Below are 24,434 nucleotides of genomic sequence, written 5' to 3'. Positions count from 1 at the left end.
CGCATATCTAAATAAAGTGTAACCGTGATAGTAATTGTAGTTGCTTTATATTTTGGTATATTTACCAAAGAGTAATGGTATATTTTGTAATTCAACTTGCGGTCACGTTAAGCACTGCGTTTTCGTTGATAATTTTTTTAAATTAAGTTTCAACGTATTTATTTAGTAATTTATTGGTTTAAAATAGTTGCAAAGTGCCCAGCAAGAATTCTGCAACGTTTTGCTTTAAATTTTACATATTTGCGTGCGCTCGTTTTGTGTGAAAATGTGAAAAACATTGCCGATGGTAATGGTAATTGGAGAACGTTTTTTCTATTATTTTATCTCTCCTCTTCCGCTTCGTTTTGTGTGATGCTACGCTCTTTGTGCTCCCTCCTACTCCCTTCGACTACTCAAATGCTCTTCGCTTTTTGTATTGTGTATGCGTGAAAATAAGAATAAAACAAGTGCCTAATTAAAAATGATCTCCTGCAATTATATGCGACGGCATTAAAAAACGAAAAGAGATATAAAGTCGTGAAGTTTTCAACAACATAAAAAAATGATAGCAGACGCTCCCCCAATATATACGGTGCCGAGCTGGCATATTTTGTTACGCGACGCCGTTAAATCGTGCGGCAATCGGCGGCCGCGTACTCTCTCAGTGTGCGCAAGGAATTTTACAACAACAAAAACAATACTATGTTGTTTTGTCGCCGCGCTTACAGCGCGTACCAACAATAAAAATGTGCAATAAATACCAACAAAGTTCAACCCGAAATTAGTGAGGTCTGCCTAGTGATAAAAACAACAACAATAAATAAAACAACAAATTTCGCTGTGAGTTTCGCAGCATCTCAAAACATATGGCAACATATATGTACATCAATGTATGTATGTATGTTGTATATATGATCGAAGTCCAATGGGACGTGTTGATAACCATATTTGTGTGATTATGCGTAGATTTTCGTTTTATTTTTAATTGCAAAGTTTTTGCCGGCTGCTTCCCTTTATCAATACAACTGTTGCATGCGACAGTTTTATTTTGCAAGTGTTTTATGTCGATTCTTCCATAACCTAGGACACATTTTGGCAAGTGGCATCGCTTTGTGTTGTTTTAGCACACATTTAAAGCAACCATGCATGTAAATTCAAAACCGTACGCTAAAATTAAAAATTAAACAAAATGGCAGTTGGTGGAGCACGCAGCAGCAGCAAGCAACGTTCTTTGGGTGTGAGCGCCGGACACTCGCTCTGAGAGCGAGCGCAAAGGCAATGAGAGAGACAGACAGACAGACAGAGAGAAAGAGAGCAGAGTGAACGAGTGAAGTAGCGAGTGTTGCTGCTCGTGCCTTAAGTTAACGTGGAAAGTGTTTGTCTGTGTAGGTGTGCTAGTGCCAGTGAGTGTGTGTGTGTGTGTGTGTAACTGAGTGTGGAGTAAGAAAGATGGAGCACAAAATATAAAAACAAAATGCAAGCGTATAAAAACACGAAGCAAAGAAAAAGGCAAAAAAACAAATGTTTCAATATTTTAATTGAATTTTTCCCCCACACCATTTAAATTTAGTGTTTTCCCCCAACTGCAGTAAAAACTAAACTGCGACAAATGTGTGTGTGTGTGTGGAGAAAAAAGAATAAAATAAAATAGCAAAGCAAAGAGTAATAGAAATAATAAAAAATTGAAGTGAATCGCCAATAATAAAATCAGCATAACTAATGTACGGCGTAAAAATGTTGCAGCTACTGCTGGAAAGGCTGCAAAAATGAACGATGAGCGCAACGGTAACGGCAATAAGAGCAATAACAACAGCAACAACAGTAGCAGCAGTCACAACAACAGTTCAACAAGCATCGCCAGCAATAGCAGTTCAACAGGAATTGACCACAACAGTTCGACAAGCATTGCCAACAGTTCAACTATCATCAACAACAACAACAACGAGCGACTAATTGCAGAGGCGGCTGCAAAGATTCTACTTAAAAAATGGCATAAACGGCGCAAATGCTGCTGCAGCAGCCGCCACATTGTTAACAGCAGCAGCTGCTGCCACATTTCAACTGCCTGCCGCACCAGCAGAACTGAAGCCACCGCTACCATCAACAGCAGCAACACCATCAACAATATCCCCAACTTCATCAACATCCTCAACGTCAGCAACATCCAATGGCACCACGCCCACATTATCACAAACATCAACAACAAAAAGTTCCAGTCACCACAAAATGGCAACAGCCTCGGCTACGTTGCTCGCTGCCGCTGCTGCTGCTGCCACAAGCGCAGTTCCAAAGCCGCACATTGATGTTATGGCAGGCGTCTTGGATTATAGCGCATTAAATGGACCAAATGTTGTTGCCGCTGTAAAGAGCCAGAACAACAAATTTGGCGGCAACGGCAGCAGCTTTGATATGGGCAGGCATCCGATATCAATGCATAACAGCAACAACCACAGCAATCACAGCAACAACAACAACAGCAGCAGCAGTCTAGGCGGCTGTGGCGGTCGACTACAGTTTTTTAAAGGTAAGCAGCATAAATTTACATTGCAGTTTTATATTAATTTATGCTTATTTAATTAATAGATGGCAAATTTATATTGGAACTGGCACGCGCTAAGGAAGGAGACAAAGCCGGTTGGGTGTCTGTGCCACGCAAGGCATTTCGTACGCCCTCGGCAGCCACATCGGCCACAGTGACGCCCACGTCTGCGGTGACAACAACGTATCCAAAGAACGAGAATTCCACATCGCTAAGCTGTAAGTTAGCTGCTTCCCATTTAAATATACATATATATTACAACCATTTCCTTCTTTGTAGTTTCGGATGACAACAGCTCCATTCAGTCATCACCCTGGCAGCGGGATCAGCCCTGGAAGCAGACAAGGCCACGTCGTGGCATCTCCAAAGAACTGTCGCTATACTATCAGCGTCCCCGGCACAATGTGCTCAATCAACGCGCTCGACAGGCGGCTCTACGCAAACGACGTCGTCCTTACGAGGTCAGCGTTGGCAGCGAGGATTCGCAGAGCATATTCGAACGCATTCACTTGCAAGAGAATGGCGATGAAACCTTAAAGGCTATCGAAGAAGTGGATGCCACAAAAACAACAACGGAACAACAGTCAGCAGATGAGATTAAACCTACTGTTAAGAGCGAAGTGGAGTTAAGCGAGATCAAAACAGAGCCGGAATCGATGGAGGTGAAGACGGAACACGATGACTGCAAAGCTGACGTTGTGGTGGATGTAAAAGCTGAAGCTATGGTCGAGAAAATGAACACAAGCGAGGATGAAGACGGCATGCACATCAGTGTGGACGATGCGACACCTGAAGCCACAGAAGCATCGACATCTAGCTTAGCGAACGGCAATGCAGCAAGTGAACTGAATGGCGGAGGCGATGCAAAGGTGCTGCACACCAAGTGTGAAGCGGATGATGATGCAAGGACAACAACAAAAGTTAAGACGATGGCGACTACAGATATAAGACTTAAAAAGCATAAACCCAGAGCCAAGCTCAATAGCATCATACAGAAATTAATTGATGGCGTGCCTGCGCGCCTCGAACAATTGTCAAAGACATCAGCAACACTGGCGAATGCAGCGGCAACAACAGCGACAACGACATCAGCAGGGTCCTCATCATCAGCATCATCAATATCAACCACAACTGAACGTAGCAGCGGTGGCGGAGCCATCGGTAGTCTAAGTCACTCTTTGGCGCATAAGGTAGACAATTTATCCTATTTAATTGCTTTGCATTTCAACTAAAATTTCTTTTTACACTATTATAAAGGTCTCGCCACCATCGTCTGCAACACCCACGAGTCGTTTGGTTGAATACCATTTACAGCATGTGTCGCCGCGCAAACGCATACTGCGTGAATTCGAAAAGGTTTCGCTGGAGGATAACAATGGCTGCATCAATAATGGCAGCGTTGGTGGCAGCAGCGGCGGAGGCAGTGGAAGCGGCGTTGGTGGCAAACGAAGTCGTGCCAAAGGTGGCAGCAGCAATACATCATCAAGTAGCTGCAGTGGCATTGTTGCTAACAAATCGACAGTGCCGATGAATCTAGCGCCACCCCAGGCCAAAACGCTACCCAACATCACGCCCACAGTAACGACAGCAGTTGCAGCAGCGGCGGCATCAACGGCGACATCGCAACCAACACGACTGAACAGCTCCTACAGCATACACTCGCTGCTGGGCAGCAGCAGCAGCAGCTCTAATTCCAATAAGAAGTCGCACGATCAGCCGGCAACAATCATCAGTAATGTGCATCATCATCATCCACATTCTCATCCTCAACATCCGCATTCCCTTTCGCATCCACATCATTCGCTCTATGGCAATCCAACAAACTATCCGCATCCACATTCACGTGCTGGGCTGCTCAACTCGCCCAAGTCACCGGAAATGAGCGGCAGCAACGGTGGTAAATCCCCATCGCATGCAGCAAGCAAAAAGCAGAGATCACCACCATATGCTGCTGCTGGTTCCCCATCACTGCCCATCGACTATGGACGACGCACGCCACCAGACAGCTATAAGCTAGCTCAGGCACAGGCGGCGCATGCGCAACAGCTTCAGCATCATTCCTTCTATGCGCCCTACATTCCACAGACCAGCAGCAGCAGCTCCAGCGGCACGCGTGCCGATCTGTTGTCGCCGCCACGCTCTACGAGCGCCTCGCCACGTGAACCAGCGGTCGGTAACACGACTACACCACACCGAACCGTGCCCAAAAAGACTGCATCGATACGACGCGAGTTTGCCTCACCCACGGCCAGCAATTGCAGCACGGCAACCAGCAACAGTTGCCCCTCGCCAGGCGAGCGCAGCACATCATCGCCGGAAAGACGACAGCAACAGCAGCAGCAGCAACAACATCTTCAATTGCAGCGTGGCTCGCCAAGCGCAGCTGCCGCTGCTGCTGCAGCCGCGGCTGCAGCTGGTTCGCCTTTGCATTATTATATGTATCCACCAGCGCCGCAACTGAATGGCAGCGGCGGTGCAGCGAGTCCAAATGCCACACCCACAACAAGCAGCGTAGCTGTGGCAGCTGCTGCGGCAGCGGCTGCGGCAGCCGCATACATTCCATCGGTAGTCTCGCCGTCGCTCTACCATCCATATATAACGACGCTTGCCGCTATGCGGCATCCACTGTGGATGCATCATTATCAGGCGGGTGGAGCATTGTTGCCACCGCCGCCGCCGCCACATCCGCATGCGCAATCGAGTAGCGCGGCTGGAGCGCGACTATCGCCACAATCGCCGTATCATCATCCATTTGGTGGCTACAATGGTGTAGTTAGTCCGGCCAGTGTGGCGGCAGCGGCTGCTTATGGTCAGGCGGCGGCATCGGCATCGCCGTCGTCTTCGAATCCACATTTAGGACATCCGCATCATAGTACGCCGCCTACACATTTGGCCGAGCATCGAACGCACACGCCAAAACTGACTGATACATCATCATGTACTGACCAAATGTCGTCTGCAGCATCGTCGTCGTCGTCGTCCAGTCATCGCACCACAATCGTCTCCAGTTCACCGGCCAGCTCCAGTGCGTCCGTAACGTCTGCAGGTGCAGCGCTCGGCAGCGGCGGCTCCTCAGTACAATCCGCAATGTTTCAAAATAGTAGTCTAAGGAATGAACTAAGTTCAGGTATGCAAAATGTTTATATCAAACGAATTTGCGATTGATTGATTAATTCATTCACTTACTTGCAGACTTACCACTGAATCTGTCAAAACACTGAGATCCCCAGCTCTATACCTATGTTGCTTCAGTGTTTGGGCATCCCTCGAGTTAAGTACATTTATCGCACTAGTAGCGCTTAAGACGACATTCAAAACCCCACACTACATACATAATTAGTGGATAAGTTAGATGCTATTTTTAGTTTGTAACTCAATTGTTTTGCATTAAGCTACCTAGGGTTTTTTTTATTTTAAGGCCGACAATACAAGCTGATGACTACGACACTATATATTACATAATAACAAAACTTCAAAATGTTTTTTTAAAAAACCCGTTCCAAAACTATTTATGCAATCAGCTAAGCGTATAAAAAATAACCAACAAAACCGTTTTTTGGCTAACTTACGACTAAAATTTTAATATATATTTTTTTAATTCCCATAGGATGCACGTCTTAAAGAATCTCAAAAAATATTCAAAGTCGGTTTTTCAATACTTGGTTGAGAAAATACTTTGAACTCTGAACCGCTTATTGAAAAGTCGCCACTAAGATTTTTTTATCAAAAACATTTCCTTGAAACAGACTGAACTTAAATTTTTTAGACAAAAATAAAATTGAAACAAAAAAAATATAACATAGACCACTGCATCTTACTTTTTATATGTATGTGCGTGTATGTAAAAAATATTTTGACAAAGAAAAACGAAAAAAAAAAAAAAAATAAAATACAAAAAGAAAGGAAAAACAAACAAAAAAAATACAAATCAGATTTTTATAGAATGCGTGTGCCTTTGAACATGAAAATAAAACTAGGGATTTAAAGATGGAGAGAAATGTACTACGAAACTTGAACTACTTACAAAAATTCAGAATTAACTATAAATAGAACTGTTATTCTAAAATGCATACATAAAAGTATACTTTTAAAGAAGAGGTCCAAAACTACAGATTGCAAATTGCAATAAAATTGACACTCGATTTTGTATTATGTCACAGTCATACGTGCAATTTAGATAACGATAAAGAACAGAATAAAAACTTTATTTTCATAATCTCAATTTATTGTAATTTCTAACGAATTTATTGCAAAATCATCAAATATTGCAATACTTTCATAGAAATTTCTATAAGAAAGTTAAAAAATAATAATTGCTAACAAAATTAATGAAAATGTTGCAAAATATTTAATAATTAATGTGCAACATTTTTGTGTGAATTATTCAAATTCGAAAACTGTGATTGAAGTTTTTAAGCTTAACTCAGAACTGACTAAAAACACAGTCTTGAGTCAATCTTAAACTTTTCAATTAATTATAAACAAATTAAGATTCCAGTATGCCTTTGCATAATGCGAAAGTTGTCAATTTTGCCAACACTAAACTAAAAAATTGCAAAAATGTACAAAAATGCTACGTCTACATATACAGAAAAGAAATATTTACAAGAAACACAGACCTAAATTTCGTACAACTGAAACTAAGTAATACAAATTAAATAAAACAAAAAAAATATATATTCCTAAAAGTAAAAAAAGACAAAATATTTCTCATATTTTCTAAATTATTTATATAATACAAATGACTATTTATATGTTATGCTATAAGTAAAAATAGTTGTAATTTTTGTAAATACAGTATTTTTACACCGACAACAATGTATCAACATCAGCAACAAAAGAGTAAAAAAAGAAACGTGGAGAAAACATAACCCATATATATTAAATATAAACTATTTTTTTAAATGGATATTAACTTGAAATACTGAGTTATATACAATAATAAAATCAAAACGATTCCATAACCGAATTTTACAATTTGTAAAATAAAAACTTTAAAGGGAACTGCAAAACTAAATCAATTTTCCATTCATTTAATACAAACCAGTACTGTGTACAACATTTTTGTTTTATAAAATTGTAGTGTTTTTTATTCCAACATCCATTTGTTCATATGTTTAACGCTGGCAAGGTTTTTTTTTCGAAAAGTGTACTGTGTGCATTTATGACGCTGTTTTGCTGAAAGGTTTCAAGCACTAAAAGCGCGAATCTAATTGAAAAGTTCGCGATAGGGTTATATAGTATTTAAATATATGAATAAATATATATATATATATATTAAATACAGCGTCGTCTATGGACAATAGATGAGATGAGTGTAAAGTAAACTGAAAACAAAACTAGTTTTAAACAAATAATATATTTTATATACATAAACAGAAACTGAATTATTGATGTCAAATAAAAATTTATACTAAATGAACTTGTAACATTTTGTTTTTTTTTTAAGATCATTTAATCTCCTTTAAGGTAATATTTGCTAAGTATCAACAGATCCCACCCCATCCAACAATCACGATATACCAAAGAAGAGAGTATCGTAGAAGCACAATTTGTTTATTTCTATTTGTATGTTTCGATTACAGTATACATCAGTCATATATGTCGAAGGTATGCATACCTTTATAAATTACCCGGCGAATTGTTTTTTTTTTATTTTTGTATTTATTTTTTACTCGATTTTCATTGTTTGTATGTAGTTATGTAGTTTCATTTAATTGCTTATATCATTCACTCATGTGTAATGAAATACGGTATAAGATAATGTATATATCAGCCAGTTATTAACGAAGATATCGTTACATGATATATCTGCTTGTCGTATGTAGTTCCATTTAATAGCTAATATCATCTAGTCATGTATGATGATATACAATGCTACACGATAAACATAATATTACAAAAACCATAAAACACAAAAGATGCTTATTTTTCCATAGTTCCGATTTTGCCAGAAAATTACATAATCCGAGTACCGAAAATAACAGCACAATTATCACTTTGCTACAGATAAAGTGGGCTCAATCAGTTGACAATTGTCTCTTAAATAAATCAATGACACCAATTCGACAGTGGGATTTACACAATAATGAATATGGGAATATATAAAATTGTGCGACTCTAACAAAAATGGAAAAATAGTTATTTCCCAAATAATATTACACCTTTTTATTAAAAATTTTTTTTGTACAAGAAATCAAGTATCAACTGAACGAGGAGATGAAAACTGTAATTTGGTTGTATCGTAGTGTGTAATAGGCAATTCAACTTATAATATGTGTAAAAGATTAATTACTTAAATTAAATATATATAATAATAGGATTCATTCAATTACAATTTGTAGAGGTGAGTGTGTGTGCAAGTGGGGATGATTTGTTTGTTTTTAAAGTAAGCAACAAATCAAAATAGGGATACGATTTGCTTGTTTGTCTTCAATCTAAGCAACAAAATAACAAATCAAAATGGGAAAGTGTTTTGTTTGTTTGTTTTCAATGTAAGCAACAAAAGAACCAAACTAAATTAGGAAAAAACATTTGTACAACTTTTCTAGCAAATGAACATTACGAAAAACAAATGTACATACAAGAACACAACATGAAAAAAATATTGGAGTACTTTTTTGTGAAGGGGACGACTGTGACTTTTCGGCTGGTTATATCTATGCATATGTAATAGTATAAGTGGGTGTTGTGTGAGTATCTTGACCTAACTTAGTGAACACATAGTTTTGAACTCGGTTGTATGTATTATATAAAAAATTGTACTACGCCTCGTCCGGAAAAAACGGAAACACAGAAATTGTAGACAGAAAGGTAACAGTATCTGCGGATTATATATGGGAGTCTGTGTATGTGTGTGTGTATGGATTTATCTCGCATTTAATTGTATATTGTTGCTGCTTATTTAGTAGTCTTTCACTGTTTGTTGTTCTTAGAGAAATTGTGCGACGCCCAATTTAGTGAAGTCTTCCATGAATTGGCCAACGCTTCGCTGAATTTCGCCTGGAAATGTTCGCGCGCCTCGTCCTCCGTGTAGTCCAGCACCTGTTGAATTGATCCGTATATTAATAATATAATACAAACACATCAATGTTTTAACATACCAAAGTCTCACGTAAATAGTTCAGATCCTTTTTGGAGGACAATTCCGGCAATCCCGTTGAAATCATCATTGAGAACAACGATAAGATAAGGCAACCGTGTTTACGTAAAGTTAAAAATGCCTGCAGAAAATTTTTAGGTCATTAGACTTTCTAATAGATTGGAATTAAAATATGAGTCCAACTTACGCGCTCGCACAATTTCTGAAAGTAACAAAACTCTTTGGCTTCTCGATCGATGCAGCCTTTGTTAATAACATAGACGAAATCGTGGGTTAGCACAAAGGGAACGCGCTCGCGGCGCACACCAAACTTCTCCTTAAAATGTCCAAGAATGTGGCCAAAATCGATATGGAAGAGCTATGAAAGGATTCCAGATTTTTAAAGTTCATTAACTTCATTAAACAGTAATCAAAATCGTTGCTCACCTGTCCATTGCGTTTGACCATTATATTGTCAGAATGTCGATCGGCTACGCCCAGCACGTAGGTGGCAACACAATAGCCAGCACAGCTGAGCGTAAACTCCTTGATGGCCTTGTTCAGTTTCTCGGGCGCCTTGTTGTGCTCCTTCAGCCAGCTGTAAAGCGAGCCCTTCTTGAAGGGCGACGTCGCCGAGAACATGCCCTTCTCCTTTTGTATATTGGCAATTGTCTCCGCATAGCGTACGACCTCAATCATGCCCAATCTCTGCTCCATGCTAATGCAGTTGTAAATGCTCATGCGCAAGTCCATGCTGCAAACACGAAAAATATATTTCAATTTCTAATAATAATTAAGAATTCGTCTTTTCGTTACCCTTCGCGCTTCCACAGCTGATCCATTACGCGCAGCATTTGTAGAGTCAACATATCCTGTCGAAGATCGTCACCATTTTTAAAGATAATATACACATCGCTTGCTGTCTGATCCACGTTTTCAAAAACGACCAGCAGTGGTCTCATTTTGCTGTCCATCACCTTGCACTTATCGGGTGTAACACGACTGCATCTAAAGCTCGGATTCAAGGGATTTTTAATGTTCTGGAAGACACCGTTGTTGTGCTCATTATGCAAGAACTTTTGCAGTTGCGTGCGCACTTTCTCCTTGCTTCCCTTTTTGGCTAACACCGAGCCCATCTTCAGTTTATCCAGCACTTCGAGCTGTTTGCGCAGCGGCTTCACATGTTGCTTGCAACCCTTAAGATAAGCTTCCAACAGCAAACCGAAGCGCGTTTGCATGCAAGGTGTTTGCATTTCGGATCGCAAGTGCCAAAAGAAATAATGTCCAATGCGCTGATTGCGCAGGGCTCGCTCCAATAGGAATATGACCAGGTCGTTTTCTAGATAGGATTCGTGTTTAATGGCCTGCACCAGCTGCAACAGATACAGCAATAGCTCCTCGTCCCTAGATACATCAGAGATAAAAGCTTAATTAGTAATGCGATAACTAAATCATTGAGTGCAATAAGCATATTTTTAAAAGAAGTAGTCAGTGTAGAGTACACAAAAAATAACAGCATAATTTATAATGAAGTAGATAATACATGTATGCAGTTAACAATTAACTATAATAGATTTCTTCGGATCTTGCAAGCAACTTACTTTAGCAAACTCAGACATTTGATGGCGAATCGACGCACTGCTGGATCGGGATAAGCGTAGTCGAGGAGCTCGAGTGAACGTTCGATGGAAATTAAGGGCCACAGCTTGAGAAGATACCAAATATCGGCCACATTATCGCGTTCCTTCCAGTAGACGCAGTGTAGCAGCACCGACAGCTCCTCGGGACACTCGCGCAAGAAGTCGTTTCTGTCCAACATAAGCTTATTATTATATTGTTGATTGTATTAAAGTCGCAGAGAACAACTTACCTGCGCTCCCACATGGCATTGCGATCCTGGTCGAACATCTCGTCAATCTTATCCTTGCCCTTGTAGTTGTCCAACAGCTCACGCAGACTCTGATGCGGCTGCTCCGGCTCCAACATTTGGAGTTGTTGACGATCGCGTCGGGCACGCGCACGATCGGCGGCATATTGCAGCACCTCATCCTCACTGGGATAGCAGATTTGTTCGCTGCCGCTACCATGATGGAATGTCAGATGCACCACAGCGCAACCGTCTTTGCGGGGATTGGACTCAACGGTGCCCAGAGGATGCAGTACCTCATCCAATTGGATATCATCGGCATAAGTCCAAGTGTACAGCGTATGTCTACCATGATGCAATTGATTCTTGAAATCAAAGAGTGTGGTGTTCACCCATGCCAAGGGATTATTATTGTAGGAGATGTCCTTAAGGGTGCTGCTGTTATTCGATGATTTCTTCGAGCGCGACATCTTCGTCACCTCGTAGATGACAATGCACAGCCGTGTCATGCGCGGCAACATGCTCATCTGCATATCAAAATCCAGCACATGCTCAAAATGAAAATCAGGTGAATTTCCTGAGCTGGGTGCATCGATGCTGCAATGTTTGCACAACTTCAGCTCGCCATGATAGAGTCCAACACGTACGCCAACTTTAAAGGCGCGCACCCGATCAAAATTCACATTGGTGATGCCGTGCAGCGTCAATGAGAAATTGCGTTTCTCCAAATCCCACAATGTGGTCGGCGTTTTCGTTAACGCCACCGTTGGTTGGCGTTCCGGTTTCGGGGGTCGTTTAAGCGCCAAACTTTGATCGTTGTAATGATTGATGTAGGACTCGAGACGCATAACCGAACGCAACACAGCGTTGGGCACGGCGGCATCCGAGAGCGTCTCTTGGATGTAGAGGAACTGTATCAGTGGATGGTCTCCGAACAGATACTCATCGCGGCCGCTCACCTTGAGTATGTAGTCGGTGGCGCGATCATTCATCTTCATTTGCGATCGATTCATCTTCTGCAGTGTATTCTCAATCAGCTGCAGCGGCGTATCATGCTCCAGCACTGACAGCGTAAATGTGCTCTGATCATTCTCATTCTTCACTACAATCAGAAACGCCGACGTAGGATGTCGTTGACGGATCAACTCCGGCATTGCTGTGGAGTTGGCCAAACGCAGAGGATGCTCGTAGAGCAAACGCTGTTGCCACGTGTACTTGGAACGTTCCAGCTTGATGTCATCGCAGATTTCCGTAATTTTGCTTCGAAAATGATCCACTTCTGGGGTGCCTTGTGTGCTCTGATGATCATACGACTTGCCAATGATATCGCTGACCATTTTAGTCAGCTCATAGTCGCTAGAGAAGCTGGTGGTATCGGTCCGTTCCCCGAGGCTCAAGATACCAAAATAGGGCTGAACTTCGTTCAAGCGTTTCGTTTCATCCGTATAAGGTTCAATATTATAGTGCGCAATGCCATAGAGCAAATAATCGCAGGGTTCCTTAATCAAATAACCCATTGAGCGAGTCTTCGCCTGTGCCACCATCTCTGCTTTCACCTCGCGTATGGTGGCCGTCGAATTGACGGACAAATGCATGACCAGGCCATTGGGTATGAGGCAGGTGAGCACCACAATATCCGGAGGATCGTTTTTCCACAGATATATTGAGAACATGGTTTGGCCAATGTGTGTTGGCTGCTGTTGGGGAGGCATGGTGCAGGACGCCAGCTTGATAGTTTGATTGATAAGAATGCGTCCGAGTTGTGTGTTTAGCTTATAAAACTAACAAAAAATGTTCACTATACAAGTGAGTGTGTGTTTGTTTGTGTGTGTAGAAGTGCTCTTCTTTGTCTCCCTTTTCCCAATCTTCCGTTTTACTTTTATTTGTTGTCTTTTAATCGTTGCATACAATTGCAGTAGTTTTTCATCGTTATCAGCAGATTTTTTTCTAGTTGTCGTTGTTGTTTTTGTAGCTGCATTGTTGTTATTGTGGCTGCTTTTGCAGTTATCCATTTAAATTAGCGACGCAGTGTTAGTCATGGTGATCATCTCTCTGAAATATAAATCGAAAAGGTGGCGCCGGGTTATTTTTTGAAAAACAACAAAGCAAACAAATGACGTTCGAATGGAAATTAACCGCCCACTTTCATCATAAGATGGCGACGTTTCTCAGATTACTTTCGTTGTGTATGTGTTTGTGTGCGATGCATATGCATTTGTATGCGTAAGAATTCATTTCAAATGTTTGCAAACAGTTTAAATCGGTTAAAACCGAATTTAGGGGTATTTAAAATTAACACACACCAGACAAAAGTTAAGATTAATAAACTGAAAGTAATCATTTACAGTTAATCGCCGAAAACATGAAGATTTCATTGACAAAACTCGTAAATTTTGAAATTATAGCTTGCCGTATGGATTAAACCTCCTAAGACAAAAAAAAAACATTGACTTTATATTTTTAGTATGAATCACACACACATTATGCCGCTGGACGAGAGCAGGCGGGGAGAGCGAAGAGATGACGGCGACTGCGACGGCGGCAATGGCGAACAAGTCAAAAAATAAAAACAAGAATGAGCTGAATACTCTGAATACCACACACATGGCGAAGTTGTCATACTCTACGTTGGTGGCGCTACCTATGGGCATTGCATAAATTAGATGCGCATTTCGTGGTAATACAATAACAATGCAGTGTGAGGTATATTGGAGAATATACGCACTTAAAGCGTTGGGAGTACATGTAACAATTGCGCACTTTTGGGATAGTCGAACCCAAATGACAACACGAAGCAATGAGACTCACGCGTAGAAAGGGTAAACATTACGCGGCACGGCCTTTGCCACTGATGTCTCATCTCTAAGTCGCTAGGCATTGATATTTGCTATTGCACACAGGAAAAAACCAAAAGTGTTGTTTGTTTGGTAAAGGTTTGTTGCAACTAAATAATGAGTCAGTTTAGCGTTTAACACAAAACTTATAATTGGGGTTATTTCGCATTTGTTATTATTGTTGTTTTTATATCCGAGTCTGTGTCCTCCCTCCATACATATACATATGCATATATGTATATATTTTTTTTTGGGTGTGAGCTGCGCAGGCTTGATTTATGTTACCCGTTAACCAAATTGCTATGCGAACGCTAACCTTCTGTGTCACTTTTGCACATATAACGTCATTAACACAATTATCAATAATTTTCACTTTTTTGTACAATTTTTTTAATTTTTATTTGTAGTTACATTTCTATCTTGTTTACTTGTTGAAAGAAGCAGTAGAGACGAAGAAACATCGATGGAACTATCGATGCAGCATTGATGTCTTTGCTTTGTTGCAAACATCGATTATTTTCAGTAGACATCGATGTCTCTTGTAGTCAAAGTACTATAAATTTTGTTGAATGCATATTTCTCGTTATTTATTTGTTTTATTTAACGGCTGTGACATAGTGTAGACAAAAGTAAAATTTACAATATCCGAGATTAGTATATACCAATAGATTGGTACGATCATCGATTGTTTTCAGTGAAATATTTCTACGCATTTTCCATAATCAAATGGTATTTTCAGTAATTCAACTTGCGGTCACACTGTTCATGGTGCAAAAGTAAACAAACAAAGCAAAATTTCGCAAAACAGCGAATATTTCAAAATAGTGGCGCTAAGAATGTGAAACAATGTGTAGCATTTGCTTAAGAAACTTGTAAGGTGCTGAGCAAAGAAATTTTAGTGAATGCAAAGCGCTAAGTGTGAGTTTACGATTAAGCAATGAACTTAAACGACGACTCAGATGAGGGTAAGTAAAAGTCAATAAACTGGCAGAACCACAGGGTGACTCTGCTCAAATTGTGCTGTAACTTTAGTAGAGAAAAGGCGCGCCAAATAAGTTTGTTTTGAATTTGTAACTCGCACTTTGAGATTGGTGCTATTGAACAATTAAAGCTTTAATGGCATATTTCTTAAATCACTGTGCATCTGGCAATTGGCCAAGTGAATGCCCACTGCCAATTTGAATGTAAACAATAGAATGAGACTCACCTGGCCATGGCCCACCTTACCATGACCCATTTTCAACATGTGCAACAGTTGTGTGTTTTTGTGCAATTTGTGTGTCTTGCGCAGTGCGTGGCAGCGTGTCATCAATGAATGAAACCGGACAACAGACGCAACGGCGACAGTTGAATCGATTTTCCAAGGCTGCTTGCAACGACAAGCTCTCAGTAACATTTGAAGCGGCGCCTCGCACGGTTGCAGTTCTTGTTCTAGACGCTTGATGGGGCATTCAGAAAAATTTGCATAGACTTACATAAGGCAGGCAGCATGTCTTGGAAGTTTGTGGGCCAGCCCAAGGCGGGCACTGAGACCGCTCTGGAGGCTTGCGACTATTTTGTCGATGAGGTCATTGAGGTCTCCGGCGGACGGGGTGCGAAAACCGAAACCGCTTTGCGCAACATTTAACAACATATGTTTTAACATTTTCCACACTCAGATGCGCGTGAAGAAGTGCGTCAGATCAAGCATGGTGAACTGCGGGCGGCGGTCAGCGCTGGAGATGAACGCACAGTGCGTGTGCTGCTTGAGGCGCTGGGCAGAGAGCGACAAATCATTGTCAATATGGCACCAGCGGGCGCCAATACGTTGCTTTTTCTGTAAGTATCAGTTACCACAGACTATACCATATGTTAATCCTTTCAATTTCCTATGCAGCGCCTGTCAATCCGGCTTTGAGAGCATCACACAGCGTTTGCTAGATGCAGGCGCCGATGGACGCTCACATGCGGTGACCAAATACTCACCTCTTTATGCTGCAGTGCACAATGGTCACTATGGCATTGCCAAGCTGATGCTGGAGCGCTTTCCAGAACTCATACAACAGGCCACTGTGGAGCGTTGGCTACCGCTGCATGCCGCTTGCATTAATGGGCATATCAAGCTGTTGGAGCTGATTATTGGCTTCGCATATCCCGACTACCTCTATCAAACATATCGCGATGAGGAGGGCCAGTGGGAATGGCGTCTGCCCTTCGACGCCAATGCCCAGGATGTGACGGGCCAAACCAGTTTGTACATTGCCAGTTTGCTGGGCAACAAGCAGCTGCTGGGCGTGCTGCTCAAGTGGCAGCTGCGCTGTCGTCGCACGATCAGCGTTGAAGATGGAAGCAGCTCCACAACTAGCGTCACAGCGGGACAATCCACGCCCATAACGCCCACACGCAAACGCATTTCCTTTGGTATTCAAGCAATCATGTCCAAGCTGCACATATCTGGCGAAGGTGACACACTGGAGGCACAAACGTTGCCCGCAGAGCAAGAGTCTCAACGTTGCCCAATACACATCAATTTGTTGTGTGGAGCGGCGCGAGAAACAGCTCTGTTGGCAGCGGTGCGTGGCGGTCACTTGGATGTGGCGCAGGCGCTGCTGCAGCATGGCGCCAATCCTAATATTGTGGCCAAGCCCGTGGAGGATCACAACGATCCCAAGTGCAGCGAAGAGATCTACGGCTTGAGCAATGTGCCCATTGCTGAGGCGTGCAAACAACGTTCGTTGGCCATGCTGGATTTGCTGCTAAAGTTTGGCGCACGCGATGATAATGGCACCGCGATTAGTGTAGCGATTGCTAGCGAGGATGAAGCGTTGCTCAGCCGCCTGTTGGCGCGTCGAGTGCATCCCGACTCGGACTACAAGATCAACAAGAAGGGTTTGCCTACGCCGCTGGAGGTGAATGTGTTCCTGCCCTCAGCCAGCAATATTTCGTACAGCGCCATGTTCCCGAATGTGCCCACCATCATTGATTGGCACAGTCTCAGCATGAACGTTCAGCTGCCCTTTGTGCGCTGCGAGTGGCTGGTGAGCGGTGTGCTGCAGCTGAATCCCAAGCTTACCTCGCATCCCAGGCTCAACGAAGTGGCGCTCACGGCCATCACGCGCATCGATTTTTCGCACAACGTGCTCACCAGCATTCCGCCAGAGCTCTTCAATCTGGTTAGCCTCAAGTGAGTAGTATAATTTGGAACACCCAAGTGGATTGATTACTACGAATAGTAGAGGGATATTATTCCAAAGAAATCTTGTCTAAAACTTTTTTTTTTCCTTTGCAGGTACTTGAATGTGGCGCAAAACAAAATCACAGAGCTGCCTGCGCCGCTGGCCAAGAGCTACAATTGCCCCGTGCTGGACGAGCTCTTTCTGCAGGACAATCAGCTGACTTCCTTGCCGGCAGCGATCTTCCAGCTGCCCGCTTTGACCATACTGGACATCTCCAACAATAAGCTGCAACAGTTGCCCTTTGATATGTGGCGTGCACCGAAGCTGCGTGAACTGAATGTGGCCTTCAATCTATTGCGTGAGCTGCCTGTTCCGCCCATGCAGACAAGTGGTTCACTGCTGAGTCTGGACAAGCTACAGCTGCTGCAGTCTTTTGACGAGCCTTCGTCCAATAAGCCGCACACACTCTGCCAACAGACGCTAACGCATCGCAATCTGTGGTCCACAACGTTGGACATAACGGACAATGATTTGAAGTGGCAACAGGAGCAGGAGCAAGAGCAGGAACAGGCAGCGATTGATGGCAAGGCACCGCCACATGGTGCTTCACAGCTGAGCAGTCTCAACATAGCCAACAATTTGTTCACCAGTATTCCAGCTGCGTTGCCTTGTCTCGCTGTCAACTTGACGCGGTTGAACATGAGCTACAATAGTCTGCGCTCCATGGGTCATGTGACCAGTTATCCAGCCACGTTAAAGCAACTCGACTTGAGTCACAATGAGATCTCATGTTGGCCCAGTTTGCCACGCATCACCGACTCCGATCCAAATCTGCTATGCTACAGTTATGTGCAGTTGCCGGAGGGCAGCAGCGATGAGCCCATCTACAAGACATCGGCCAAGGGCAGCAGTTGCAGCTTTCGCGCTTCGGTGCTGAAGAGCGTTTGCCGGCATCGAAGGCACTTGAGGCTGGAGGCGTTGCGCACCTTGATCTTGGCCGACAATTTGCTGACACGCATTCAATTGTCTACAGATGATGCAACAACCTTGTTCAACGAGAGCGAAGATGCCGATTGGAGTGTGGTGGGCGTGAACAAGTCCAAGGTGATATTTCCCAATCTTTCCATGCTGGACATGACCAACAATTGTCTCAAGGAAATACCTGCTTCATTGCACGAGCTCAGCAGTTTGTCGGTGCTGAACATAAGCGGCAATGTACAGATTACCGAGTTGCCACCACATCTTGGATTGCTCTCGAGGCTATGGAACCTAAATACACGTGGTTGCCTGCTACAGGAACCCTTGCGTTCGATGATCGAGAGCAAGAAGCACAAGACCATGGACATTGTGGGCTATCTGAAGTCCATCTACGAAGACGCACAGCCCTATGCACGCATGAAGCTCATGGTTGTGGGTTCTTGTGGCATTGGCAAGACGACACTGTTAGATTTGCTGCGTCAGGGCGTGGGCAGCGGCTCGAGTAGCGCCAGCGCTCATCGTTCGCGTGCCAATGAGAATCATTGGGCCAAACGCATGGGACATTCGCGCAGCACATCGCGTTCACAACGACGCGCAAACATCTCCACTGTGGGCGTCGATATTGGAACCTGGATTTGTGAGAAACGTAAACGCGCGACGGGCTGTCAGGCGATTGTGTTTCGCACCTGGGATTTTGGTGGCCAGAAAGAGTATTATGCTACGCATCAATACTTTCTGTCCAAACGCAGTTTGTATCTGGTGCTGTGGCGCATTAGTGATGGCCACAAAGGCTTAGCGGAGTTGCTGCAGTGGCTGGGCAACATTCAAGCAAGAGCACCTAATTCGCCAGTGCTCATTGTGGGCACACATTTCGATACGGTGGGTGAGTCCATCTCAGCGCAACAAGCGGAGCAGCTGCAGCAGCTGATACGTGAAAAGTTCATAGCGATTCCGGATGCCGAGAAGATTGGATTGCCGCGCGTCATTGATTCCATTGAGATCAGCTGTCGGTGAGTCTGCCAAACTTTGCTGCTTATTTTGAAATAGTAGTTTTCGTTTTTAGCTTATCGAAAAGTGATCTCATATCTCATCTCTTTTCATCCCCAGCACGATGCACAACATTCATTTGTTGGCCAACATTATCTACGACACGGCAATGCAACTGCGTTCGCCGGGTTCCAAGGAGCCCATGTTGCTTCAAAAGATTCCCGCCAGTTACATTGCTCTGGAGGATATTGTGAATGTGATTGCCTGCAATTTGCGTGCTTCTGGACGTGATCCTGTGCTCGATACAGAGCAGTATCGCAGTATCGTGACCGAACAAATGCGACTTCATAACTATAAAAGTTTCCGGGATGCTGCCGAGTTGCAGCAGGCGACGACGTGGTGTCATGACAACGGCATTCTCTTGCACTATGACGATGCCACTCTCAGGGATTACTATTTCCTCGATCCGCAGTGGCTGTGCGATATGCTGGCGCATGTTGTGACGGTGCGTGAGATTAATCCATTTGCACCTACGGGCGTGATGAAGCTGGATGATCTGCAGCTGCTGTTTCGCAGTGTACATGCCCAGGGCAATGGCAATCGCAGGTTAGTGGCAGTTGAAATTGTGTGAAAGACTCATTTATTAAAGACTATTTTTTTGTAGTTACATAGTCAGCTTACTCAACAAGTTTGAGGTCGCCTTGACTTGGGATTCGCGTACTTTGCTCATTCCCTCATTGCTGCCGCTGCAGGAGGCGGCCACTTATAATGATGGCACCACGGTTAAACTTCTACAGCGCGTGCGTGGACGTAGTCACAATTTGGGTTGCTCGGTGTCGCAGGAATTGAATCTGAATAAACTGATCTATGAGCAACACTCGCCACGCACGCCATCAACTGCGGGAGCTTTGCCCAGCCAAGGCTTGCGTCGCATGCTTTTGATGACTTACTTTCCCTCGGGCTTCTGGTCGCGTTTGATCACGCGTGTGCTTGCCGATGAGCAGATCATTGAGGCCATTCGTGGTGTCTACGTTGCTGCACAAGATGTGAGTCTAAAGAGATGAATATATGTGATGAATATAAATTTCAAACAGTTTCTCTTATCCTAAACCCTAAACTAATTTCTTACTTATTACAGAAATATTTGGACTTTGATTTGCGCGGCTCGCTGGAGCAGGATACACAGTGGAATCTGTGGCAGACGGGCGTGGCGCTTTACTATGGCCCCATCCTCATATTTCGTATCTGGGAAGTGCCTTTCCAAAGCACTGAGCGCACGCAGCCTTTTCGCACCGCCAGCAATCGCTTCAAGCTCAAGCTGGATGGAATTTGGAGTGATGTGAATCTGTGCTCTTCGAGCATTTTGGACGTCTACTTTCCCTTATTCAATGTGAGCATTTATCAAGAGCTGGATGCTGGGGAACGACAACTTCTCGCTGAGCTGCAGCCACAGATGTCGCAGGTGGCCAAATTGCTGGCTCTTGTGGTGGATCACATTGATCTCTTGCTGGAGGATTGGTATCCAGCGCTGGGCACTCGATTTGTGCACACTTCCGAGGGTCGCTTTTTGATCACACGCCTGGTGTTGTGTCCGCGTTGTCTGCGCAAGCTGCAGCTTCAGAATGCAGCGGAACCTGTGGAACGAGAGCCCAACTTCAATGGTAATCGACCAAGCCGCAGCAGCAAACGTGGTCCATACTTTCTGCATGGCGTTGGCGATCCAGGTGACGATGGCGCTTTGAATGTTTTCTCCGCTTATCTGAATGCCACGGCGAGCAGAGAACGACACTCTGCGGATTCATTGGGCGCTGGCTCGGATGCTGATTCGGGCGTTGGTCCCGATTCGGCTTTTTCGTCGCGCAACACTTCCATTGATGGTCATCCGGCTTATGCCTCACATCATCTGCCAGACAACTCGAATGTCTGCTATGCTTGGATGGTTGAAGAGTGCATTTTATCGGTGTACAATCAAAGCAAACTTAGTTGCCCCGTGCATCTGGAGCAATCGATGGCACAGCTGGCGCCAGATGTGATCTTTGCTGATATTCCCGACAAGCACACAATTGCCACCGAGTGCATCATCAAAGGTTCGCTACTGGGACGCGGTGCCTTTGGTTTTGTGTTCAAAGCTAGTTGCAAGTTGCGTGGCGCACGCGCCTTTCGATCGGTTGCCATGAAGATGCTGCAACCGGTGCCGCCGGGTGCGCGTGCTAAGGAGGTAAGTTCACAAATCAAATAATTTACTTTATAGTTACTCAATTGTATTTTCTTTTTAGAGCGCTTTGATGGCCTATAAGGTGGCGCTGGGTAAATGGGATCGAGATCCTTTGCAGCACTCCTGCAAGGCTTACTGCACCGCTCGTCAGGAGCTGGCCGTGCTGCTGACCCTCAAGCATCCCAATATTGTGCCGCTCGTGGGTATTTGCATTAAACCGCTTGCTTTGGTGTTGGAATTGGCGCCGTTGGGCGGTCTGGATGCTCTACTACGGCAGTATAGACGAAGCGGCGCTCATATGGGTCCACATACGTTCCAGATGCTTGTGGTGCAGGCAGCGCGCGCCATAGAGTATCTACATCGTCGTCGCATCATCTATCGCGATCTAAAGTCGGAAAATGTGCTTGTGTGGGAGCTACCACAACCGCACAGCGAGGATAGTCCCAGGAATCAGGTGCACATTAAGATCGCCGACTACGGTATTAGTCGACAGACGGCGGCTGGTCTCAGTGCCAAGGGCTTTGGTGGTACCGAGGGCTTCATGGCGCCCGAAATTATACGCTTTAATGGCGAGGAGGAATACACCGAAAAGGTAGCTAACCAATTCTTATTGAAGTTAGAGACGTTTACTCATTTGTTTGTCTAACTTTAGGTGGATTGCTTCTCGTTTGGCATGTTTATCTATGAAAATATTAGTCTACGTCAACCATTTGAGGGACACGAGTCCATCAAGGAGTGCATATTGGAGGGCAGTCGTCCAGCATTGACACAACGTGAGACTCAGTTTCCTACCTGTTGTCTCGATCTCATGGTGCTCTGTTGGCACGAGCAGCCACGACGTCGACCCTCTGCTAGTCAAATAGTGTCAATACTCAGGTAGGAGCAAGTTTGAATATCGATTGCTGATTTGCAATGTAAATGAACTTAAATGATTCACTAATATTTCAAACTAAAACCCAGTTTCCAAACTCTATTTGATTAATCGCTTTTGTTTTTGCAAATATGACTATTACTCGCATTTATTATTATACGATAATATTAATCATAATTGTGACTACTTTACATATATCCTTAACCATATGACTGATATAATCGTGTGTAGTAATCAATCAATTATTATTATATAAACATTATATATTTATTTCCAGTGCTCCTGAGTGCATTCATCTGCTCGATGTGGTCGCCTTGCCACACAGCGACAAGATTGTGTGCGGCGCCTTTCAACTGCTGACCGCCGGCTTGGAGGAGGATCGCTCTGGCCTAGAGTTGTGGTTGCCTGCGTTCGGCTCTCGCATCGATATACTTGATGTGTCGCCAACAGGCAGTTTGCTGCAGTGCAGCAGCATTAGCTGTGCACCTCAGCCTCAAGTGGCGGCGCCCAAAACACCAGAGAATTCAGCAACGTCGCGTGCACGCTCCGCTCAGCGTATTCCCAAAGTGAATATGCTTTGCTGTTGTCTGGTGGGCGAGGCCATTTGGATGGGTGATGTGTCCGGCAATCTGCATGCGTACAGCACCACAAGCTATGCCCATTTGTTTTCCTATATGCTCGATCCGGCCATCAAGTCGGCGGTGATAAGTCTCGTTTACATGGAGGGAATTGCACGCGTTGCTGTTGGATTGCACAATGGTCGAGTGTTTCTAGTGGATGCCAGTCGCATGCCCAGCAATTGCGCCTTTGCTGAAGGCTCTTTTGTGCTCACCGAGATTTGTTCCGGCTTTGTGCTGCACGCCTCCTGCTCGGTGCTCATTGATGGGTGAGATTAGCATGTGCATTGCTTCTTTAACTTTCTCTAATTGACTTTTCACTCTTGCTTTGGCAGCGTCTATGAGCTTTGGTGCGGCGAGATTGCGGGCAAAATCAACGTATTTCCAGTGAATGAGGCGGGTGTGTGCGGCCATCAGGCATTGTGTCACAGCGAGGAGCCCAATCTCATCGAAGATGTCAAAGTGTCACGCTTGTGTAGCAACGACAGTCATGTCTTCAGCTGTCTGTATCCGGGTTGCATGGTCTATCAATGGGGAGCTGCTTCGAAGCGCATTGAGAACAAATTGGACTGCTCGAAGCTGTTGCCCTGCTCCGAGTCATTGCAGAGCATTGCAATTGACGAGCATGTGAATCTAATTAAATGCCAAATCTCCGCATTGGCCGCACACAACACTGAGCTCTACATTGGCACCACTTGGGGTTGCCTCATTGTGGCAGAGTTGCAAACGTTGCGTCCCATCAGCGTCTTTCGACCCTACGAGAATGAGGTACGCACAATTTGTGCAATGTAATCCTTAATCACGACTAACGACAACTGTGCTTTCTTTTGCAGATAAAGGCTATCATTACCATGCGCAATGCGGGGGTGCCCTTGATTGCCACGCTTGGTCGACGCTATCGCTCTCTAATCTCACGCTATGTGGACACAGCTGAGTCGACATCACGTTCAGCTGGCTCTGTGGTGAGCACACCAACGCATGGGGCTGCCAAATCGGTGCCGCCAGCAGATGTGGACAACCACATTCATTGTTTGCTGTGGCGTGCAAAGCATTGGACCTAAAGAGGATCTCAATTCAATCGTATAGAAGAAATACTCTGGCAATATTTGTTAAACAAACTAATAGTATCTATTAATCCTCCCAGATATATTCTAAATGCGATACGAATTACTATATTTGTTAATCGTAGCTCTACCTCTGCTGAAGTAGTTCAATATTTCTTGTGGTGCTTTTAGAAATCGAGCACGATTTTGTGTCTGTTTACAGTTTAAGCTATTTTGCACACACACATACTAAACTATTAACGATTAA

At 44.0% G+C, this 24,434-nt stretch overlaps 3 protein-coding genes across 8 annotated transcripts; 2 read left to right on the top strand and 1 right to left on the bottom strand.

Annotated features, from left to right (window-relative positions):
- Window positions 1-89: 89 nt before the first annotated feature.
- On the top strand, window positions 90-7,940 carry LOC132785831 (protein hairless). 4 transcript variants are annotated; one of them, XM_060792123.1, is made up of 6 exons: window positions 90-286; window positions 1,723-2,503; window positions 2,563-2,736; window positions 2,798-3,708; window positions 3,776-5,645; window positions 5,711-7,940. In XM_060792123.1, the coding sequence occupies exons 2-6, from the start codon at window positions 2,206-2,208 to the stop codon at window positions 5,737-5,739; spliced, it is 3,282 nt and encodes a 1,093-aa protein (XP_060648106.1). In that variant the 5' UTR covers window positions 90-286; window positions 1,723-2,205; the 3' UTR covers window positions 5,740-7,940. The 4 variants fall into 4 exon arrangements, with proteins under 4 accessions (XP_060648106.1, XP_060648104.1, XP_060648105.1 ...); XM_060792121.1 differs by having other exon boundaries at window positions 1,550-2,503; XM_060792122.1 differs by having other exon boundaries at window positions 90-292.
- Window positions 7,941-8,693: 753 nt separating this feature from the next.
- On the bottom strand, window positions 8,694-14,773 carry LOC132785832 (phosphatidylinositol 4,5-bisphosphate 3-kinase catalytic subunit delta isoform). The gene is made up of 8 exons (XM_060792124.1): window positions 14,617-14,773; window positions 11,470-13,518; window positions 11,201-11,407; window positions 10,416-11,003; window positions 10,047-10,353; window positions 9,808-9,978; window positions 9,622-9,741; window positions 8,694-9,562 (listed from the first exon to the last, which is right to left on the bottom strand). Exons 2-8 carry the CDS (start codon window positions 13,176-13,178, stop codon window positions 9,434-9,436), a joined length of 3,231 nt encoding a protein of 1,076 aa, XP_060648107.1. The 5' UTR covers window positions 13,179-13,518; window positions 14,617-14,773; the 3' UTR covers window positions 8,694-9,433.
- LOC132785830 (leucine-rich repeat serine/threonine-protein kinase 1) lies at window positions 13,957-24,250 on the top strand. Of its 3 annotated transcripts, none has more exons than XM_060792118.1 (12): window positions 13,957-14,399; window positions 15,959-16,118; window positions 16,177-17,463; window positions 17,569-19,443; window positions 19,541-20,026; window positions 20,085-20,466; window positions 20,559-21,638; window positions 21,697-22,227; window positions 22,288-22,511; window positions 22,784-23,392; window positions 23,459-23,891; window positions 23,957-24,250. In XM_060792118.1, exons 2-12 carry the CDS (start codon window positions 16,084-16,086, stop codon window positions 24,182-24,184), a joined length of 7,170 nt encoding a protein of 2,389 aa, XP_060648101.1. In that variant the 5' UTR covers window positions 13,957-14,399; window positions 15,959-16,083; the 3' UTR covers window positions 24,185-24,250. The 3 variants fall into 3 exon arrangements, with proteins under 3 accessions (XP_060648101.1, XP_060648100.1, XP_060648099.1); XM_060792117.1 differs by lacking the exon at window positions 13,957-14,399 and adding an exon at window positions 15,040-15,265; XM_060792116.1 differs by lacking the exon at window positions 13,957-14,399 and adding an exon at window positions 15,403-15,892.
- The last annotated feature ends 184 nt before the right edge of the window (window positions 24,251-24,434 follow it).

The sequence above is a fragment of the Drosophila nasuta genome, chromosome 2R (genome assembly GCF_023558535.2).
Source record: "Drosophila nasuta strain 15112-1781.00 chromosome 2R, ASM2355853v1, whole genome shotgun sequence".
In the NCBI taxonomy this organism is placed as follows: Eukaryota; Metazoa; Arthropoda; class Insecta; order Diptera; family Drosophilidae; genus Drosophila; species Drosophila nasuta.
Note: the sequence above shows the minus strand (reverse complement) of the source record. Positions and strands in the feature narration are given on the sequence as shown.